This window comes from Tetrahymena thermophila (assembly GCF_000189635.1).
Source record: "Tetrahymena thermophila SB210 genomic scaffold scf_8254814, whole genome shotgun sequence".
NCBI classification, from domain to species: domain Eukaryota; phylum Ciliophora; class Oligohymenophorea; order Hymenostomatida; family Tetrahymenidae; genus Tetrahymena; species Tetrahymena thermophila.
In genome coordinates this window covers 790,180-811,479 of record NW_002476570.1, presented here as the reverse complement: position 1 = coordinate 811,479, position 21,300 = coordinate 790,180, and the positions used below count along the sequence as shown (strand labels likewise).

Here is a 21,300-nt window from a genome sequence, read left to right as displayed (position 1 = left end):
AACCCCAACCCCAACCCCAACCCCAACCCCAACCCCAACCCCAACCCCAACCCCAACCCCAACCCCAACCCCAACCCCAACCCCAACCCCAACCCCAACCCCAACCCCAACCCCAACCCCAACCCCAACCCCAACCCCAACCCCAACCCCAACCCCAACCCCAACCCCAACCCCAACCCCAACCCCAACCCCAACCCCAACCCCAACCCCAACCCCAACCCCAACCCCAACCCCAACCCCAACCCCAACCCCAACCCCAACCCCAACCCCAACCCCAACCCCAACCCCAACCCCAACCCCAACCCCAACCCCAACCCCAACCCCAACCCCAACCCCAACCCCAACCCCAACCCCAACCCCAACCCCAACCCCAACCCCAACCCCAACCCCAACCCCAACCCCAACCCCAACCCCAACCCCAACCCCAACCCCAACCCCAACCCCAACCCCAACCCCAACCCCAACCCCAACCCCAATTAATTAATTAAAATTAATGTAAAAAAAGAATTGATAAGGATTTGATGTTTATTTAAAATTATAAACTTTAAATCTTAGTAAGTTAATTAATTAAACATTTAATGATAAATGTGGAAATTGGTAAGCAAAAAGTAATGTTTTAAAGATATTAATTAAATATCATAGATTAAAAACGAGCCAGCAAATTTATTAAAAAAAGTTAAATGTTTTTTTTTTTGCTGTAAATTATTAAAAAGTTAAATCATTCTAATGTTATTTAAGGAAATAAATAATACATTATTATTTTTAATATATTGATTTCGCAGAATAAATATTAAGATAAAAAGTGTGTGAGAGAATTATTTCTGATATTCATTCATTTTGTGAATGTCTCTGAATAGTATTAAGTAAAACTTGGATAATGATGATGAAAGTGAAACACTTGAATTATTCGGAGATCTTTACCAGCGCCCTGCCTCCATTAGGGACTTATCACTAAACTATCAGTATTTTTAATAATAATAATCTATTTATTTATTATTTTAAAAGATAGATAAAATAATTGCATATTTAACCAAAATAATATTAAAAAAGGAATAATGGCTTAGATGATGAGACATTAATAACATAGGTTTTAGAAAAGCTCGAGAATTTTTCATCTTTGGAATCATTTTCCTTATAGCTATAGTAATAGTTTAGTTTTTGTAGCAAAATAAATAAGCAATATAATAATACAAAATTAGATAAAATAAAATTAAAGAATAAGGACTGCATAGCATTGGCGAAGAACTTTAAAAAATGCATAATTTAAAAGAGCTAGAAGTTAATTTGAAGTATACAATTTTAGATTATTTATTTTTATTTATATATCTGCTGTCAGTATAAAAACAGTAAATATTTTTATAGGAATAATAATATAGGAAATAGTGGTTTAGATTCCCTTTTAAAAAAAATAAAATCAAAGAATTTAGATTATTTAGAGCTCATTTTATAGTAAATGGAATATTATCTTTAGGATATTTAAATGGAAAATTATTTTAACTAAATCAAGGAATTGTGGATTAAAAGACGAAGGTCTACCTGAAGTTTTTGATCGTTTTACATATAAAAACCATAGCATCAAAAACTTTAGGCTTTCTTTGCAGTAATTTTTAAAAATATTATTATAAATTTTTTATAGTTTTTTAGCATTAATAAATATTTGAGGATGAACAATTTATTTTCAATAAATAAAATAGCAATAATTATCTATCAGATTAAACCATAGACAGTATAACTTAGCATATTTGCAGAATGACTAATATCAATTAATTTATGTATTGTGTAGGGTAATAATTATATTAACAAAGTGATTTCAATTTATCTCTAATTTAGAATATAATAAAACAATATTTATTTTTAATAACAAATATTTTTGGATAAATAGAAAGAATAACATATCTAAAGAATCAGGCAGGTATATCATGAAATCACTACAAAATTTAAATAAATTGAAGGATCTTGAGCTATATTTCTAGTAAAAAATTTATAACTTTTCTTTATTTTAACTATAATTAATATTGATACATTTAAAAATTCCTTTAATTGAATTAAATTAAATGAATTAATAATTTTTCTATAATAATTGTAAAATAAATAGCAATAACTCAATCTAGAATACTGGGCTCATAAATGTATTAAAATGCATTGCCAATTTTCCATATTTACAAGAATTGACCATACATTTTCAGTAATTTATTATAATTTTAAGAAATATTATTAATGAAGCTTACAAAAATCTATTTAGAAAAGCATAAATTAGTGAAGGAGCAATTATTCCAGTATAGCACATTAAGCCTGATTTTCCTCTTCATACAATTGATTTTAATTTTTAGTATGATTGTTTATATATTATTAAAACAAAATAATTCATTTGAAAAAATATAATTAAAAAGTAAGAATGACATCAATGATGACACTATTATTTCAATAACTAAACATATATCGCAATTTAAATAATTATAAAGACTATCCTTGTCCCTGTTTAATAATAAAATTGGAGATTAAGGATTTGAGCAAATATCTTCCTTGTTATCTGAACTACCTCATTTATTCTATCTTTAAATTTATATTGGGTAATGATTAATTTTTATTTATTTAAAATAATTTAATCTTCTTTATAAATAGATAAAATGAAGTAACAGGAATGGGACTTGAGTAATTTGCTGATAATATCACCTCAATAAAAAGTCTTTAAAATTTTAATCTTTGGACAGTGTAAAATACATTTTAATTATTATTAATTTACAAATATTTCATATAAAATAAATATATAGTCCAAGCGAAATATAGCAAATAAGCTTTTGCTATTTAATTAACAAAATTTCAAAACATCCTCAAATTAGATCTTTAACTTTAGAAATAGGGTATGTGCTGTTTATCAAAGAAATATATTTGAATAAATAATAATCTTTTTAAAAAACTATAGGTTAGAAGATAAAGAAATTAGTGATTTACTAATTTAGTCAGTCCTCACATTACAAAATATTTATGAACTGAATATAGATCTTTTCAAGTAACCGCTTTTCACTTATTTCAAAAAAATTTATTTTTATAATATTTTTTAGCTTTTGTGAAGAAAGTTTAGCCTACTAAATAATTAAAAAATTACCTCTCCTTGTTTTAGCCTACGAATTAGATTACGAAGATTGAATTGAAACAAGTTTATTTAAATTAGAATTAAGATTTATTTATAATATCCTCAAAAATTTATTAAGTTTTTATTAAAAAAAATCAATAAATCAACTCACTTCTAAAAAAAACTAACTATCATATTAATGTAAATAGCATCTCTAAGTCTAATCAATATAAACTACTAAATTATGATAAAACATTTAAAAAATTATTTTAATACTCGTTAAATTTATATAGCATGTTACTCATTGTTGAGTTTTAATTTATTTTTCACAAATGACCACTTCCTTCAACTTAAATAATCTATTTAATTTTTCTCAATAAAATTTAAATCAATTTCCATAAATTTATTTTGCTATTATGCTTTAAAATATATTAATTTAGCCAAGTTTTATAATTTATATTTATCACTTTCGACATTAATTTTATGAATAATTTAAAATACATATTAAATATTTGGATCTATTAACAGATTTAAGTAGTTAGTTAAAAATATTAATTGAATATATAATTAAAATAATCAAAATTATCAAAAGTTTTGATTAGAATATTGTATAAAGACACACCAAGTTAAAAAATAAAATATTTTCTAAGAATATTTCAATAAATAAACCTATAAATTTATAAAATTTAATTAAGAGTAAAATTATTAAAATTGTCATAATATTTTACTATTAAAATTTCAAAAGTAAGTATCAAATAAATTAAAAAATTTATTAAAAATTAAATTTAATCTTTGTTAAATTAATTTATAAAATTATAAATTTTTCATAAATTTATTTTCTCAATTTATTGATTTTGATATAAAAAATTAATAATAAAATAATTTTTTTTATAGATTTTCCAACTTTAGAAATAATGAAAAATAGCACATTTATTTATAAAATCAAATATTAAAGCTTAATTTATAATTTAATTAGGATAATTTATTTAAAAACAAATTAGGAAAACTTAAGTAAAATTTTATCATTTAAAGATATAATAAAAAATTTTAGAAAATATTTAATAGAAAATAAAAAAAAATATTCATGTTTTTTTGAGTGATAAATATTTCTATTAAATTTGCTATTTATATTCAATTTATATTATTGTATTTAATTTAAATATATTTTTTTCACACATAGTTGACATATAATAATATAATTTTTTAAATAGAAAAATAATTTTAATATAAAGTTATTGTTATTTAGCTTTGTAAAGTCACTATTCAGCTGGTTTGATCCATATATGGTTTAAAATTTAAAATATACTTTTTTACTTTGGATAAAAATTAATAAAATCTTTTAATTATTTTGATATGACTTAATTTTTAGCTACTTAAGTGTAGAGTTAAAACATAAGAATCTCAATTTGGTGTAAATCCATATCAAAAGGGTTATAAGGTCTAGAAAATATATTTTTTTTCCATAGATTTAGGTAGCAAGTAGGTGTATTTGATATTGAGAATCCTTTAGGTTTAAATGAGCTTCCAAAAAATGACTGGTGATAGGAACTGGTTTAGAAGTCAATAATTTTTGCTATTATCTAATTATTAGGCAGAATATCAATTAATATATTTGATAATTTAATATCTCCATGAGTGATTTGATAATAGTGCATTATGGAAATTTAAAACAAAATTTATTATAATATTTGTTTCATTATGCTTTCTGTAATCTAGGGATTTACAAATAAGAACTATTCAAGATTCATTTACATTTTTTTCATTTAAATTATATCGCCTATCAAGAAATATTCAACAAATATGCTTTTTTTTCCTGTTATTTAAACTATTTTGTTTAGAGGGATAATAAAATTTTATATTATTTCTACTTCGTTTTAGTGGTATAAATTATTTTATTATTAAGAAAATTTATAGAAATAATTATCATCGCAAATAATTGATATATTTTATTATGATTCAACATCAGGTTCAGGTTAAAATTATTTTTAAAACTGAAATTAATTTTTTTATTTAGATGAAAAATCTATCATTTACTTTGGTAGTTTTTTAATCTTTTTACCAAAATATTATTTTTACTAATTAATGTATCCTTATATATAAGCATGCTATATAATTTTAATTGACTATTTATTAATATCAAATATAAACTAATAAATGAATAAATTGAGAAGTTTAATTTTTTAATAATTTTTTTAGTTATAAATACTTTTTTTGATAGAAATGATAATTATTTTTTTTATATTCTAAATTATCAAAAAATGAATTTTTTTAAAAAAATAGCGAATTTATATATAGCATGTCAAGAAAATTAATTAAAATTTGAATACAAAAGTTGTATCATATAAATAAAAAAAGAAAAATAAATGCTATTAATTGTTTATTTACTTTTAACTTTTTTACATAATTGATATAAAATCTGATAATTATTTTATAAAATAAACAATTTTTTGATAAAAATAAATTCCGCTCAACAAAAATGTAAAAAAGCAAAGCCTAAATATAGTAAAAATAAATAAAAATAGCATAAAATAAGGCCATTTTTAAATAATTTTTAATCAATTATTTATGATTAAAACATTGATGTTGGAGACAAATATCTTTATTTACAATTAATTAGTTAATTATGTCTACTGTATTTTTAATTAAATTTTTACTTTTGGTATTTTAACCAGAAATACTAATAATTTTTTTACGAGTTTTTATATTACATTAATAATTTTGCTTTTTTTTTATTATAGAATTTAGCATATTTTAAGTTATTTACCTAATGGGTTAATCAAGATAAATCAATAGAATTTTTTAACATCTTAACTATCAAAAATAATTAGCTATTAGTTCTAATTTAATTATTTGATTAATGGAAAATTTGATAAATATTTAAAAATATTATTTATTTCCTTTTGAATTTTCTTAAGTAAGTTTTATTTTGAGTCTATTATTAGCTATTTATTTCATGGACAAAAACAACTTAAATAAATAACATCTTTTAATATCATTACAATAGAAAGTTATTTACTAATTAAATTTTGATTTGTGGTGTTTTAATAAATAATGGTATTTAAGCTTTACATATTTTAATTTACATAATTAAAATTTATTTTTTTAAAATAAATTAATTTATTATATCATATGAATAAAGAAAGGAGTTTTATTGATAATTACAATTGCTCTCAAAATTTTTTGTTTAAAATTAAATTTATTCTAACAAATGATAAATAAAATGAATAAACATTTTTTATTTATATTTTTTTAATTTTTGAGAATCTATTAAAAATAATTGAATTATAATCATTAAATAAACAAATAAAGTAATAAAAATTTGCGTGTTTTTACACTTACCCAAAAATACATAAACCAATAATTGAAGTTTATTTTTAATTAAACATCTTAATGGTCATAACTAATATAAAATATAAAATAATTAATAAAAGACAATAGGAAGATGCTTTTACACATGGTCTATCTAGATTGTAATTTTTTTAAGTGATATAAAATCATTGGTACTAATTATTAAATTATACAAAGAGATTTTGCTAAAATATTAAGTTTTACAAAGTTTTTAATGTAATTGATAAGAAATGACTTCTAATAGTAATTAATAAATTTATTGTGTTAATTTGATAATTAGCTTTGAGTAATTTTGATATGATTAATAAAGTAGCTAGTCAAATTTTATTTTAGAATAATAGATATTTTATCTTATATTCATTATTTTAATTATTTTGCGTAAAATTAATAAAATAGAAGCAATTAATTAATTAATCATTAACTAAAGGATAATGATTATTGATATGAATTATATGTTAGGTTGTTATATATAATGCTATTAGGAGAATATGGTAAAGTACTATTCTGAATCAATTAAACATAGTTAAAATCGTATGGATATGAATAAGGATTATAAACTTAGTACTAGTATTAAATGGGCTGATAATAAATGTTTTAAGAAATAGGATTTTAAATCTATAGACTTTATTAGTAACCAAATAATTAATGCATGTTTTGTTTATTTTCAGATGTGTTTTCTTTTTAATCACAATCTTAACTTGCTTTAGATAATTTAAGAATTAAATCTCTAGCTTTTTCACTGCAATTTATCCATCTAAATAAAATTAATTACTCAATTTACAGTTCATAATTAATAAGAAGATCTAATAAAATTCTCAAATCAGAAGATATGTCTTTTAAGTGTGAAGACATGCGAGATAAAATTACCCCAAGCATATAGCAATCAGCTGAAAAGGGGTTGAAATGTGGATGATTTTAGTCTAATAAATTAATAGGATGGAATTTGTGAGAGTAGCAATAAGGCGTGTGGATTTTTTCATTTCGAGAACTGAGTATATCAGCACCACCAAAATCTGTTAAATAAATAAATAACTCCTTAGTTCTTTTGCATATCTTATACAGATAATTCTCTGGCTTTAGATCTCCATGATATATTTTGCATCTGTGTAAAATAAAAACCGGATAAATAATTTTAACAAATAACAGGCGCACTTCTTCTTCACTTAGATTGGGATTTTTATCTAAATAAGTTTGCAAGTCACCATCGTATTTTTTCATTTTAAATTCTTTTTTATTAAGATTCTTTGTATTTTTTTATGGATAAGCCTCAGCAAAAGGTTTATTCTTAAAGATTTTATTCAAAGGCTAGATGAAATTTAGTTAGATATTATTTTCTCTTTAAAATGATTTCTCACTGATGAAAACTTTGCTTATTGATTTTTTTCCTTTATGAATAATAAAGGCTTGGCCACCTTTTTTTAGAAGAGAATCTTTAGTCATTTTTATAATTTTTTTAATTAATAAATAATTATATTAAAAAATAAGCTCAGTCTGAAATTTAATAAAAATTAATCATCAAAACCAAAACATTTAAATACTAAATAACATACAAGATATTGCAAATATAAACAAAATAAATAAATAAATCATCTTTTTTTTTAGTGTAATTTTTATAGACTCTTCTTTTCATTTTATTTTGAAGCAGTTATTTACTCTTAAAACACAAAAAAATCTAATATTTATTTAAGTAAAAGAGAGATTAGCTTAGAATTTTCATAAATTTATTTCTAAAATAAAATACTTTTAATTTTTTTTGTAAAAGGCGGACTGCTCTTTTTGTTTCAAGATGGTTCTCCTAAAATAAAAGAATCATAAAAAAAACTTTTATTTTAATTTTTTCCTCTTTAATTACCCAATAACTTTATTTATTTAATGATTTCCTTCATCTGGTTATTCATCACCTTTCCGTCAGTGCACTTAAATATTTATAGAGAAATAAATGCTATTTCCAAACAAAAAGCAAAATAAAATACATCCTTTTATTAGTTAAAATGTAGTTATATAAAAGTCTAGATAAAATTTCTATTACTGTTTTCTTTTGTTTAGAAAAATTAAGTTCTTTCCAGTTGACAGCCTACCTCTGGTTAATTTTCAAATTCTTACCCTCTATTTTTATTAAAAAATGTTTTGAAGTTATCATAATTAATTAATTAATTAACTAGCTTTTACATGCTTTAATGAAAGGCGTAATTAAATAAATCAGTTGATTTTCAATTCAAGCTTACCCCCTTAAATATAGAAAAATATGTAATCATAAAATAATTAATTTTTATAGTTAACTACTTCCTATTCGATCAAAAAGCATACATTTAAAAGTCAAAAATGTAAGAAATGTCTATTTACAAGCTTTTTATAATGCATTTATTTATTAAAATAAAAATAGTATGTATATGAATTTTTATTTTACTCGTGATGCGTCCTATTTAAAAGATAGTTTAATCTACTAATTTTGATGTATTTAAATTTACTTCCCACTTTTTATATCAATCAATACATTCTAACTTGCTTAATCTTCAAATTAAATTTACTCCCTAATAATTAATTTATGTTTTTGTTAATAGCAAGAAATTATTGGAAAAACATTACAATCTATTTGTTTATTTTAGATTTTCATCAAAAAAAAGCTTTGCATTGAATTTTCAAAATGCATAATAGAAATATTTAATGAATCATGTGTCAAAAATTTTACATATTTCTGTAATATTTATTTATAAAGTTATTTTTATTTAGTTTTTTTTTTCAAATAATTACAAACTATAATTATTTTTTTTAAAAATTATTCAGTCATAATTATCGTCAATCACTTAGAATAATGTCTCAAAATCTTAATTTTTTACTTGCTAATTAACAAAAATAACTTAGAAATATTCAAAAATATTTAATTTACTGTCTGATTTTAATATTTTCGCCATTTTATATATAAAATTAGTAATGATTAACTATTGAATTCTCTTCAAAATAAATAAACCTCCTAAAGAGTTTAAGATTAATGATTAAGATTAATTTAGTCTAAATTATTACTTTAATTAATAGAAAAAAAGAAAAAAATTTACGATCTAATTAATTTTGTAAGTTAAATAAATTAATAAATTAATTTAGAGTTTTCTTCAAAAAAGCTATTTTCAACGATTTTTCTTATTTTCTTCTGGCAAGATCAAACATAAAATATAGCTTTTTATCAAAATCTTAAAAATATTACTCCCTTTTTACGATAGAATGTCATATGTTAAAATATCGTTTCTCAAATAAACTAGAATTAAATATTCTAGAATCGTTACCCACTGTTTATAAATTCAATCATATAAAGTTGATTTTTTAGTGAAAATATTTTTTATATACTTCAACATATTTGCAATGGTTGTTGTGGCACTATGTTTAATATAAATGAAATTTTACTACTATGAGGAAGCAAAAATAAATAATATATACATTTTGAACATGATACTCCATTTGATTTACTAAATTCTTTTTTATTTTTAAAATATCATTCACTATTTTATAAATAATCGAATAAACTTACATCTCTTTGCCTAACAAGTGATTGCTTTCCTGTAAAATATAAATATTACATAAAAAATTTGAGACTATTTTGATTTCTTGTAGCTTCAATTACGTGACTAAAAATCTCTAATCTTCTCTTCTATTAAAAAAATTCATGGATAATTTAATAGAGTTATTACTTCGGAAAAAAAAATATTTGAAAAACTGTAATGATTGATTTTTATCAAAAATGTATTGTTTGATATGTTTTTGATAGAAAATAATGAGGTTGAATAAACATTTTTCATACAATTAATTTTGATCAAATAAGTAAATACTTTTAAATTGACTAATCAAACAACTATTTAAAAATCTAAAAGTAATGCTTTTCAATAAAAGCAATTTGTTCAAAACAATAATTTAAATTGTTTGTGTGCTGAATACTAAGTGAAAATTACTTTCTAAATTTTGATTCATTGCATGCTGATTTAAAGTGCTATCAAGCAAAAAAACTAATTAGGCTAGTAAATTTTTTAATACTGACTAATGAAAATTGATTTGTTCGGCAATAAATTAGCATAAATTTAAACAAGATAAATTTTAGAGTTCTTAAAAAATAGACAGAAAAAATGAAATATAAATATCCCTCAATTAAAATTACTGATCAATTTACATTTCCATTTAAACTAATTTACTAATCTAGAATTTTTGCTTTTTAGAAAATCCATACTGCGGCTTAACAGCACAAAATTCAAATGATTCAGAAACAAACCAATGGATGGATACAGATTTTTCTTAATTAAATTGAATGTTCTTAATTTACCTTATATTCTCTTAATTTCATTTTCTTCTTCTTCTTTTTGTTGACGTAAAAATTCCTCGATTTCCTATCTTTTTTGAGTCTCTTGCCTCATTTGCTCTTCTAGTTCTTGCTATTTTAATAATTGCTATTCTTGAAGATACTACTACTATTTTAAATATTCATTTAGCTAATACTATGTTTATTATTCTTTAACCTTTTTTTACATTTATTCCAACATTTCTACGTAAGAAGGAAGTGGCCCAATATTCTTTATATTTAAAACTGCTTATGTCATTGTTTTCATTTCTTCCCAAATGCTATTAAGCCAATCTGATGTACCTTTTTTTACTTGTTTCTTGAGATTACCATCGCTATCTATAAATTTTGCCTTAATCCCATTAAACTTTAAATACTATTCTAGTTTCTTTACACTTTGTTAATAACCAGATATATTTGGGTTAGAACACATATTTGATATATCAACTATTATTTTTTTAGTTTGTGCACGAGTATTTTCTATTTCTATTTTCTTTCCATCTTCTTTTGATAAGATTAAAAAGTGCATAATTTATTCACTTAATTCCTTGCAATTTTGAGAAAGTATCATGAAATCTTAAGCTAATTTTTTGAAACTTTCTTCGATATCCTAATCACTCGGAATGCCTTAAGTTAAAATATTGTTAGATAAATTATTAAATGATCTATTTGGTGTATTGCTAGATATATTAGAGTTCATATTTATGCTGCTATTTAAATTTCCATTATTATTATTTACTCCTAAAGCATCTAATCTTTTAAAGTTACTAATAACCTCCTGTATTATTTCTTTGATGCTTTACACTCTATGGTTTCGATGTATGTTGTCTCTTTACTTTGAAACGCAAACCCTACAAATTATTTCCATTTTATTTTTGCATTTCTCATCAGTGCAAACAAACATCAAACTCTCCTCCTAATGATCTTTGCATTTAGGAATATTCTCAGGATCTATCTTACCTAATAATTATTTTTCCTAAAGTTATTGGCTTGTTGAATTGCTTCCTCCCATTTTTGTCAGAGTCTCTTTCTACCTTTGTAATAATATATTTGAATTTATCCCTATTCGCACCCTAAAATAAATTTACTTTATAAATTATTTATTTACTTACAGCTAGTTATTAAATAATGATTTTTGAAGTATTTTACTATAAACAAAACCTAATTAAATACCAGACTTTAAAATATGCAAATTTATGATATCATCCATTTAAATTTAAAATCTTAAACATACAATAAAAAAGGATTGAACTAGTGAATGGTAAATAGCAATTGAAATATTTACTATTACGAACTAATTATATCTATAAAGAATAAATACAATTAAAGAATATAACAAAAACTATCTATTTATCTATCTAATAATAAAATACAAAAAATAAAAAAATCAGCGTTTATTAGCTTCAAGATAATTTATATCTTTTTACTAATTTTCTTCTACTTAAGAAATTAATTTATCATTTGTAAGTAACTTCATATTTTTTAATAATAACTCAAAAAAAACTTAATTTTCATCTTAGTCTACTATATTATCACTAAAACCTAAGGATTATAAAATTTACTGTTCTTGTTTAATCATTTAGATCTTTACTAATTAGTCTTTGATTTGATATTTTTCTTGTAGAATGGCAAACTTTTTCTTTTTATTTGATAAAAATAATATAAAATTTTAGCTATTTTCAAGAAATATTTTGAATAAATTCTAAAACAATACCTTTAATCTTATTTACAGCTACTAATAAATCTATCTTTGGATATTTTATAAAAGAGCTTAGTTAAATTTTGTTAATTTCCCTACAGGTAAAATCTTTTACAAGTTTTTATATTCTAGAGGTCCAAGACATGACTCAATAACATAATCTTGGCATTCGCTAAACAAATCATAATAAATTAATTCATCCTCCTCGTATACTTTATTTTAAACCTCTTCGCTTTAATTATTAATCACTTTAGGATAGTTTGTATGAGATATCTATGGTTATATTTCTTAATTTTTACCATTTTTATTACTGTTTACAGTTTAAGATGTAGAAATCATGATCTATTATTAGTTTAGCATATTAATTAATTATAAAATAGGAATTAAATTTTCAAATAATAATTAAAAATATCTTGTTAGCTGTTTAAATTATGGCGGGTAATAAATAAATTAAGGGCACAAATTACTATTTTGTTTCTATTATATTGTATTATTAATTTAATATTGCAATTTTAAATAATTTAGAAAACTTTGGTAATTAATGTGTTTATCAAAAGATGATAAAATAAAATAATTAAATAAGTTTTATAAAAAAAGTTAAATTTGATATGTAATATAAATAAAGATTTATAATAATTATATAATTATTGAGAAGATATTAGTTTCTTAAGTAGTTTCTTTAATATTTTCAATGTACCAAAATTCCTATTTAATAAGTATTAAGTTTAAAGAAAGTATGCTTAAAATTAAATATAAATTATTCAATATTTATTTTATATACTAAGAATTTCTTCAATAATAAATAAAAATAAAATGAAAAGTATAATTTTATATATTTGTTACACGTTTAATACAATTAATTATCTTATTCAATTTACTAATATACCTGGCTTAACAAATAGAATCATCATAGTTACAATAGAAACGAAAATACCTGCAAAGTATTTTAACGCAGTTAAACCAAAAAAACTCCAAGCTGAAAAATCTAGGGCAGTTCCTTTTAGGAAATCACCAACATTTCTACCTTCTTTAGGTTTCTCAAGAATAGGGTCTTTATTTGGCTCATTTTATCCTTCACCTTTAATATAAAACAATTTATCAATAAATATACTCATTCATTAATAAATTTTTATTTTAAAATTCACTATCTTACCTACAGGATCTGACTCTGCTGCCTATTTATTTATAATCTTCATTGAAATTGATACACATCCTCTATCTTGTCCTGGGTAGTTAGGATGCTCAAATTTAAACTTAGTTGTTGGCATTTAAAATACTATACCCTCCTTCAGTTTTTTAAGAGCCCTATTTTGAATAACAAAAATATATAAAAAAAACTAAACCAAAACTAGATGAAAAATTTACTTTCTTAATGTGATAACAGTTTCACCTAAACTTTCATTCGAACCCACTGTAGAAAAATCTGAAACTTGTAATCTGAGACGAGGAAATGAGCAAGGAATAACTAGTGGAAAGACCATTCTTTTAACAAAAAGAAAATAAATTCAATTCAAGTAAGTAAGTAAGTAAGTAAGTAAGTAAGTAAGTAAGTAGTATTTTTATAAATAATACAATAAAAATTCATGAAGTAAATAAAAATAAAAATAATTATTTTTTTAGTGATTGAATGTCTTATAAAAAAGTATTTACCTGTAATTAAAAACACCGTTTCCATTCTCAGACCCAAAATGAACATCTGTTTCTTTTACTATTTCTTCTCCTTTAATGTTAGCTGTGGAATCTAAAGAAACTGTCAAAAATATATCTACTGTACTTTTTTATATTGGATTAGAAATAGGAATATCAAATGTTTCCCAAATAATTAGTCTAATTTCAAACTCCATAGGTTAGGGTTTTTCAATAGTAGAAGGTGGAATTATTCTTGCAACATCGAATGGGAAAGGTTCAAGGAAAAACTCAATCGTTCCTTGGCAAGTATTTTTTTCGGGATGTTTTAACTATTTAAATTTTGTTTTAAATTGAGTTAATAGTGATATTTGATTCATTAAATTTATTTTAATTTCATATTTTTAACTTGGTTTGGTTTGAAATTAATAAAATTTTGAATATCAGTCAACAAACAACAGTTAAATTGTTAAATTCATAAATTTTCTTTCCATTTAAATAAATTTGCTTTATCAACTTATAAAACAAGGTAATTTTTAAAATATACCTCTAAATATTCAACTGGAAGCTTTAGATTTCTATCAAGTGCTTCTATTTTTGTAATGAGTTCATTAATTTTGATTTCATAATTTTTCTTTTTGTCTCCTATTTCATAGTTATACTTATACTGCTCACACTTTTCTCTAAAATATTCTATGTATGTTTAATAAGCTATCCTTCTCCTTAGTTCTTTTTGGCCTTTGATTTTTCAATTTATAAAAATTAAAACTATACAATACATCAAATAAAAATATAAAATGTTCTTTATTTATTTTGAAACTTTAATTATTTTTTCAAAATACTCATTTATTAAATATCTAAATTGATACATAAATATACTAATTAAAATGACATTAATATTATATTTACCTAGAACTCTATCTTCTAGATCTATTTCAAACTAACCTATTAGGGCATCTATGGCGGTACCTTTATTCATTATTTTAACAACTAGATTCCAATCTTCAGGAAGAGTAGCATCCAACTCATACATTTTAAAGAATTCAGGATTAAGAGTATCGACAGCTATATTTGCATCATCTTTTATGTTTTTAATAATATTTTTACCTCTATTTTCACCATCTCCTACAATGACCCAAGGGTAAGACGAAGCAGAACAAACAGCAGCTTCTCCTATAAATATTTGAATTTTAATAAATAATTATGTAAGAAACCAAATATTAAACCTGCCAAAAGATGATATGCCTCTATTTTGGAAGCTTATGCACTAATATTTGTACAACGTAGTAAATAAACTCTTGTTTTAAGTTCAAATTGTTTTTGAAAGAATTCTAAAAATGTTTTTTTAAATATGTCAAATGGGAATCTTTAGTCGTCTCCTTCACATTCGTAACTTACAAGTGGTTTGTTTTCACCTAATTTTTAACTTCTACTAGTTTTTCTAGAACTTTTAAATGTATTAGACTTTATTTTAAAATATGATTTAAAAAATTATTTTGTTCCAAAAATATTACCTAAATGGAAGATCTCATGCTCAGACTCATAGAGCTTCTATTAGATTTATTTTTAAGAGTTTCTCTAATTTAGGTTTTTCTTTGTTTTATTATCTCTATATCATGCTCTAAAACTTTTAAATGAGCTTTTATTACTGCTGCTGTAGGAATGCCTATATCATGTGTCTATTAATATTTTGTTCATATTTAAGATTAAATGATTCAAATTAATATTAAAAGATTACATTGTTTCCGTACATATAAAGTCTGAATTTTTTATAAGGTAGACCTTTTTCTAACTAATCTTAAAGAGGTACCCTCACTATTTCTCTACCATAATCAAAATTTTCTTAAGCTTTTAAATACAAAAGAAATGTTGAAAAATACATTAAAATAATAATTCTAAATTTCTAAAATAAATTTATAGAAACATCAAAATCAAATTGAGCATTAATTAAACTCGTTTATTTTTCTAAATTTTCTGTTCATAGTTTAAAATAAATTTATTACCTCCATCATCACCTTATTCTAGGAAAATATTTTCCTTTACTAAATAATTCTTTAAATCTTCGATTTCTCTAAGTAATTGCTTTTCTCTGCCTTCATCTTTTTTTTTCATTTTTTTTAATTCAAAAACTAAATCAGCTAACTTTTAGATTTTTTGTTCTCTTTCAAGTTTAAAGTTTGCTTCATCAATCAATGACTATAAATAAATAAACTCATATTAGTATTAGCTTAATTGATTAACATTAATTTACTTTAGTAAACTCAACAGATGGGTTAAATTCAGCATTAAAAAAGGTTTGAGTACTTTCAAATAATTTTTATTATAATAATAACTTTCTTGCTGTAGATGAAGTAGATTTTTTACTAGTTTTTGTTTTACCAGTTGCACGACTCTTACTTTCACTCTTCAAATCAAATTCTTAGTTTTAAAAACAAAAAATTAAAAAATTATTTTCAAAATTTTGAACTAATTTAGTTTTTAAATATTTCTTCAACCATTACTAAATTGCAATCCAAGTATAGAATGATATAATAAAAAAGAAGTTTAAAACAACTCTAAAAAATAATTACACAAATAAATTATTTAAAAATTTAAGATTTTTATATATTCTTTATTATAAAACAATAAACTGATTTTCTTAAATTAAATCATAAGTATTTACTATAAAATCAATAAAAAAATTTTTTTATAATTGATTACTTATAATTTTTATGATATTTGATTGTATTTTTTTAGTTTTTTTAGTAAAATAGGTTTTTAGTTAAGAATTTTGTTTTTTTTTGGTAATTAAAAAAGTATTTTTAATTATTATTAAAATATATTAAAAATAATTAGATTTCTTACATGATTTTTAATCAGCTTTAGATAAGCTATCTAGATTTTGCAAATTTTTTAATGACTAAGGCTAATCATCTCCATCTAATTTATCTAAATTTTTATTGCTTAAAAGACGCCTTTTATCATCACTGTTCTAATTTTACTAATCTACTTCTTCTCTGAACTACTCAGTGAATATTAAATTTGCATCTCGATTATCATCAAAATCGTTTTCACGAGAATCTTATTCATCTTCATTATCCCCTTCATCATCATCATTGAATTAATTTTGTACAGCATCTTAATCTTCATCTTATAACAACATTAAATTTAATTTGCCTATCTCAAAAAATTCTATTTTAGCATTCTTAGTGCCAACATCTCCCCATGGAATATAATCAATTAAACTTATGCTGCTATGGTATCTGTACAAATAAATTATTTTAATTTTTAAATCAGAAATAAACAAAAATATTCTTATAATTTTGATACCTCACTGTTTTTATGGCAGCCGCTCTGTCTCTTATTTCAAGTTCTAAAATAGGGGTAAATTGTAAGTCTACTGGAATCTTGAGACATTCAGAAATATCATTTTCTAAGATTGTGCAAAAATTAATATTTTTTAAAGCTACTTTTTGCTATTCAGCAATCATAGTAAAAATCTTTCCTCCTATAGTTTTTTTCTACTCAGCCTATTCCTATTCTTCCTCATTATTTTTTAAGGTAATAATCTTCTCATAATAATAATTTCTAGTTAATTCCTTTCTTTGCTTTCTTTCCTCTAAGGTAATTACAAATTTTAAATCGGGTTGAGGTATACGAAATACAAATTCAGGATCCCTTATTCCTTCAGGTAAATTTCTTACTCCTATCAACGGGAATTTTACTTAAACATATTTAAAATCTTAGTCTTTTAGAATTTTATCATATTTAGGCTCATTAACATCATTATTTTGATTAAAAGTTTTTTCACTTCTTTATAACTAAAAGGCGGCTAATATTCTTCCATTAGATTTGCCTTCTTAAACAATGTGATAAAATTAATATTTAGGCTTAGGAGGTGGAATGTTTATTTGTTTATTATCAATTTTTACTTCACAAGCAACTGCTTTTATAGCAATTTGACCTATTTTAAAGTTAAAATTAAATTAATCCCGCGAAAAACATTTTATCTATCTTAAATTAAATAAATTTAATATTATATATATTAAAATACATAATTATTTTAATTAATGATAACATTTTAAAATAAATCACCTATGAATTCTTCATCTGAAGATTTTTTATTGTAAAAAGAAACTAAAATATTTGAAGAGAATTCTAATTTTTCATCAAGCTCTATTAGAAACTCGAGAGAATGATTCCAAATAACATTTTTACCCTTTCTTCCTGTAACAACATCAATGATACGAGTACTATTTTAATTTTATAAAATTTTTGTTAGTTTGTAATTCATTAAAATATATTATTCTTTTTACCCAATTTATAATTAAGCTTTTATACATGTATCATCTGAATGATGAGAAGGAAGTAAATCATAGCCTCCCCATAAATATCCTTTGAACTAGTACATTTATTTTAAACTCCTTTTAATTGGATGGCGAGTTTTTTATTTAGCTACCATTTCTGTTTTCAGTTCTACATTCATTAGTAAGTGAGAATGAACTTCTTAGATAGTTTTATATTTTACAGGTTTTAACTAGTACCATTTAGGTTACTCGTGCTCTAATTCTCTTGAAGTTGGCTTTATTCTGATATAAGCTTATCTTTTCATATCACCAACATCATAATCTAAAGTTTTTTTGTTTGGAGTTACTGAATAAAGGGATACAATAACATCAGGCTGCTGAGATTGATCAAACGGTATATCAATCTATTTTAGAATTGAAGAAAAATATAAACTATTAATCAAATAGGCAATATGTATTTCATAACATTTTTAATTTAATTATTAAAATTTCTAAATAAAAAATCATTATTACTTATAATTCATCCTTTATTTGTGATTTAGAATCTTTCCAAATGTACTAATTTAATTCTCTTGTTCTCGACGACTGTTAATTGTTTTTTTATTTTTCATGGCTATCTACTCTTTTTTAGCAAAGATTGCTTCGTATCACTTATCCACCAAAATTTATTTCTATCATAATGTATTAACCACAATCAAATGAACTCTAATTCATATTTAGTTTATTTATAAATTATTCAAAAAAAATTAAATAAATTTAAATTACTTATAATTCAAATGTATCACATCTGATAATATATTTTAGGATAGGAGGTTCTTTATATCCACCCAAAGACTATAAGCCTAATTCAGCTTTTTCATTAGGAGATAAAGATAAAGACAATAAAATTCTACCCATGTACATAGTACCTTCAACTTATTTAGTAAGCTTTTTTACAACTTCATCAATCATTCCTTCTGGTCTTTCTGGTAAGGGTACTCCATATAAATGAAACTTTATTTCATAATAGATAAATTAATAATAGATTACTCAAAAAGTGTTTTTTTAATATTTAATTCATTATATATATTAATTCATTTTTTAAATTTAAATCATTACCCATCTAAAACTCATGGTACCACCTCTTGAATGCAATGTATTTATATTGAACCAGTCATTTTCATTGGGTTTTTCTGGAATAGCTGCAATAAAATTATCAGATCTCAAAGTTCTCTTTATTTTAATAAACAATCATTTATAAATTTATTTTTTTAGATATCAATTTTACACTATCCCAAACTCTGATAACTATCTTATCATTATAAACTGGAAAGAAAACAGGAAAAACCATTTTAGTTTAAAAGTTCGGTTTTTACGAGTTTTTAACAGTCATTGTTCTTAAAACATTACTACCTACTCTGCATGCTATAAACCTATCATTTTATTGTCAAAAGATTATAAAAGCCTTAAAAATTAATTTACGAGTCACAAGTAGAACCAGTCAAAATTGGAAGGTCTTCTCCTTTTACAATTGAAACTAATAACTAATACTATTCTCTCTTGTTTAGAGGCATATTAATTGGCACTACAGGTTATTTCCAAATAGCTTTTTTCTTTCTCTACTCATCATTAAGCTCCTCATCTGGTATATTTAAAAAACTACATCCATCATCGTCATCTTCCTTTGCCTCGTTAATATCATGAACAGGAGGTCTATCTTCTGTACCTATTATATAGCAGGAAACAAGAAGGTATCCCTATTTTATATACGATTTATTAATTTTATAAAATTAATTTCTAAGTTTTTGAAATTTTATTGATTTTTAGTAAAAAGCAATTAATAACGATCAAAAACGGTTTAAATCCATTTTTTTAATATAAATAAGAAATTTGAATGATTTAAAAATTATAAATAGGTTTTGAACGAGTTTGCATTAATATTAAATAAAATAAATAAACATTCTTATTGTAAATATCAATAGATATGATTTGTATTTTAATTAGATAATTATATAAACCTATTATTATTCTTTTTAACTAAGTTTAAAATTGTTTTTTGAATTTTTTATCAAATTAATTTTTACTTAAGGCTCAATTCCTTGATCAGGGTGGATCAGAGTTAGCCAAGTCTTGAAAAATTCATGGTTATTACTTCTATAAAGAGTTGAAAGCCCTATTGACTGCTACCCAATTAAAGGGTTTGTAGCGAATTAATTTTAATCAATAACTTATAAAGTAATTTCTTGATTTTCTAGCTCAATTTGGTTTAAGAATAAATCTTTGAATGTGAAAGATTGGTTAAACACTACAGTTGAGGCATTGGATTTTGTATTTGTGACTTAAGGTGGAAGTTTGCCAACAAATATTTTAACATAAGGATCTGACCCATCAGCATCTTTAGCTATTAATCCTCTTGCTTCAATAATAGTCACTATTAAATTAAAAAAATGATTAAAAGCGAGAGATCTATGTAATTAAACAATTATGAAAAATAATGCAAATGAAAAAAACATGATTATGCTTTACCTTATACTTGGTATTCTTTTTTTTGATCATATTGAGCGTTTTAATTAATAAGTTTTCTAATATCTCCTAAATTAGATTTAATTTCATTAACACCTGATGCTATTTAAGCCATTTTTGATAAAGAATATTCAAAATTTATGTTGCTTAATTATTTATTATAAAACTTTTATCAAGTGAAAGTAAATAAATGTATATTTAATCCTATTTATTATTAAATTTTTATGTTCGAACTAGCTTTATATAATTATTTTAAAGCTTTTTCTGCCTAATTTATTAGCCTAAAAATTGTACAATTAAAGTTAGTTTTGATTATAATTAGATTTTGCAAATATTAAAAGTTGATTGAATACAATAGACTAATTTTTAAATATCAGTTAATTAATATCCCAATTTTAATATAAAAACAAAAAAATATTTGCATCTAGAATTAATATAAATCTTTAGT

At 22.7% G+C, this 21,300-nt stretch overlaps 5 protein-coding genes across 5 annotated transcripts; 1 reads left to right on the top strand and 4 right to left on the bottom strand. All coding sequences in view use genetic code 6, as the record gives it.

Moving 5' to 3' along the window:
• Positions 1–843: 843 nt before the first annotated feature.
• On the top strand, positions 844–3,147 carry TTHERM_000886980 (hypothetical protein; the record flags this gene model as incomplete). The annotated part of the gene is made up of 14 exons (XM_012795449.1): positions 844–962; positions 1,051–1,143; positions 1,200–1,289; positions 1,363–1,449; positions 1,508–1,600; positions 1,695–1,784; positions 1,883–1,972; positions 2,096–2,185; positions 2,243–2,329; positions 2,391–2,570; positions 2,623–2,712; positions 2,772–2,861; positions 2,924–3,010; positions 3,063–3,147. 14 exons carry the CDS (start codon positions 844–846, stop codon positions 3,145–3,147), a joined length of 1,371 nt encoding a protein of 456 aa, XP_012650903.1.
• Positions 3,148–6,835: 3,688 nt separating this feature from the next.
• On the bottom strand, positions 6,836–7,861 carry TTHERM_00886980 (kinase domain protein; the record flags this gene model as incomplete). Its single annotated transcript, XM_001013628.1, has 1 exon — positions 6,836–7,861. The coding sequence occupies one exon, from the start codon at positions 7,859–7,861 to the stop codon at positions 6,836–6,838; it is 1,026 nt and encodes a 341-aa protein (XP_001013628.1).
• Positions 7,862–9,238: 1,377 nt separating this feature from the next.
• On the bottom strand, positions 9,239–11,949 carry TTHERM_00886970 (hypothetical protein; the record flags this gene model as incomplete). Its single annotated transcript, XM_001013627.2, has 10 exons — positions 9,239–9,261; positions 9,309–9,392; positions 9,475–9,477; positions 9,621–9,702; positions 9,761–9,790; positions 9,851–9,886; positions 9,942–9,970; positions 10,035–10,061; positions 10,725–11,773; positions 11,828–11,949. 10 exons carry the CDS (start codon positions 11,947–11,949, stop codon positions 9,239–9,241), a joined length of 1,485 nt encoding a protein of 494 aa, XP_001013627.2.
• A 365-nt stretch (positions 11,950–12,314) lies between these two features.
• TTHERM_000886969 (hypothetical protein) lies at positions 12,315–12,638 on the bottom strand (the record flags this gene model as incomplete). Its single annotated transcript, XM_012795448.1, has 2 exons — positions 12,315–12,378; positions 12,454–12,638. The coding sequence occupies 2 exons, from the start codon at positions 12,636–12,638 to the stop codon at positions 12,315–12,317; spliced, it is 249 nt and encodes an 82-aa protein (XP_012650902.1).
• Positions 12,639–13,022: 384 nt separating this feature from the next.
• Positions 13,023–21,235, bottom strand: TTHERM_00886960 (C2 domain protein). The gene is made up of 22 exons (XM_001013626.3): positions 20,856–21,235; positions 20,414–20,760; positions 19,812–20,086; positions 19,618–19,762; positions 19,449–19,562; positions 19,116–19,343; positions 18,864–19,055; positions 18,360–18,754; positions 18,139–18,296; positions 17,374–18,007; positions 16,909–17,306; positions 16,316–16,482; positions 16,068–16,260; positions 15,803–15,912; positions 15,579–15,743; positions 15,291–15,528; positions 14,974–15,237; positions 14,612–14,802; positions 14,089–14,396; positions 13,804–13,920; positions 13,592–13,743; positions 13,023–13,516 (listed from the first exon to the last, which is right to left on the bottom strand). Exons 1-22 carry the CDS (start codon positions 20,965–20,967, stop codon positions 13,308–13,310), a joined length of 5,112 nt encoding a protein of 1,703 aa, XP_001013626.2. The 5' UTR covers positions 20,968–21,235; the 3' UTR covers positions 13,023–13,307.
• Positions 21,236–21,300: the final 65 nt, after the last annotated feature.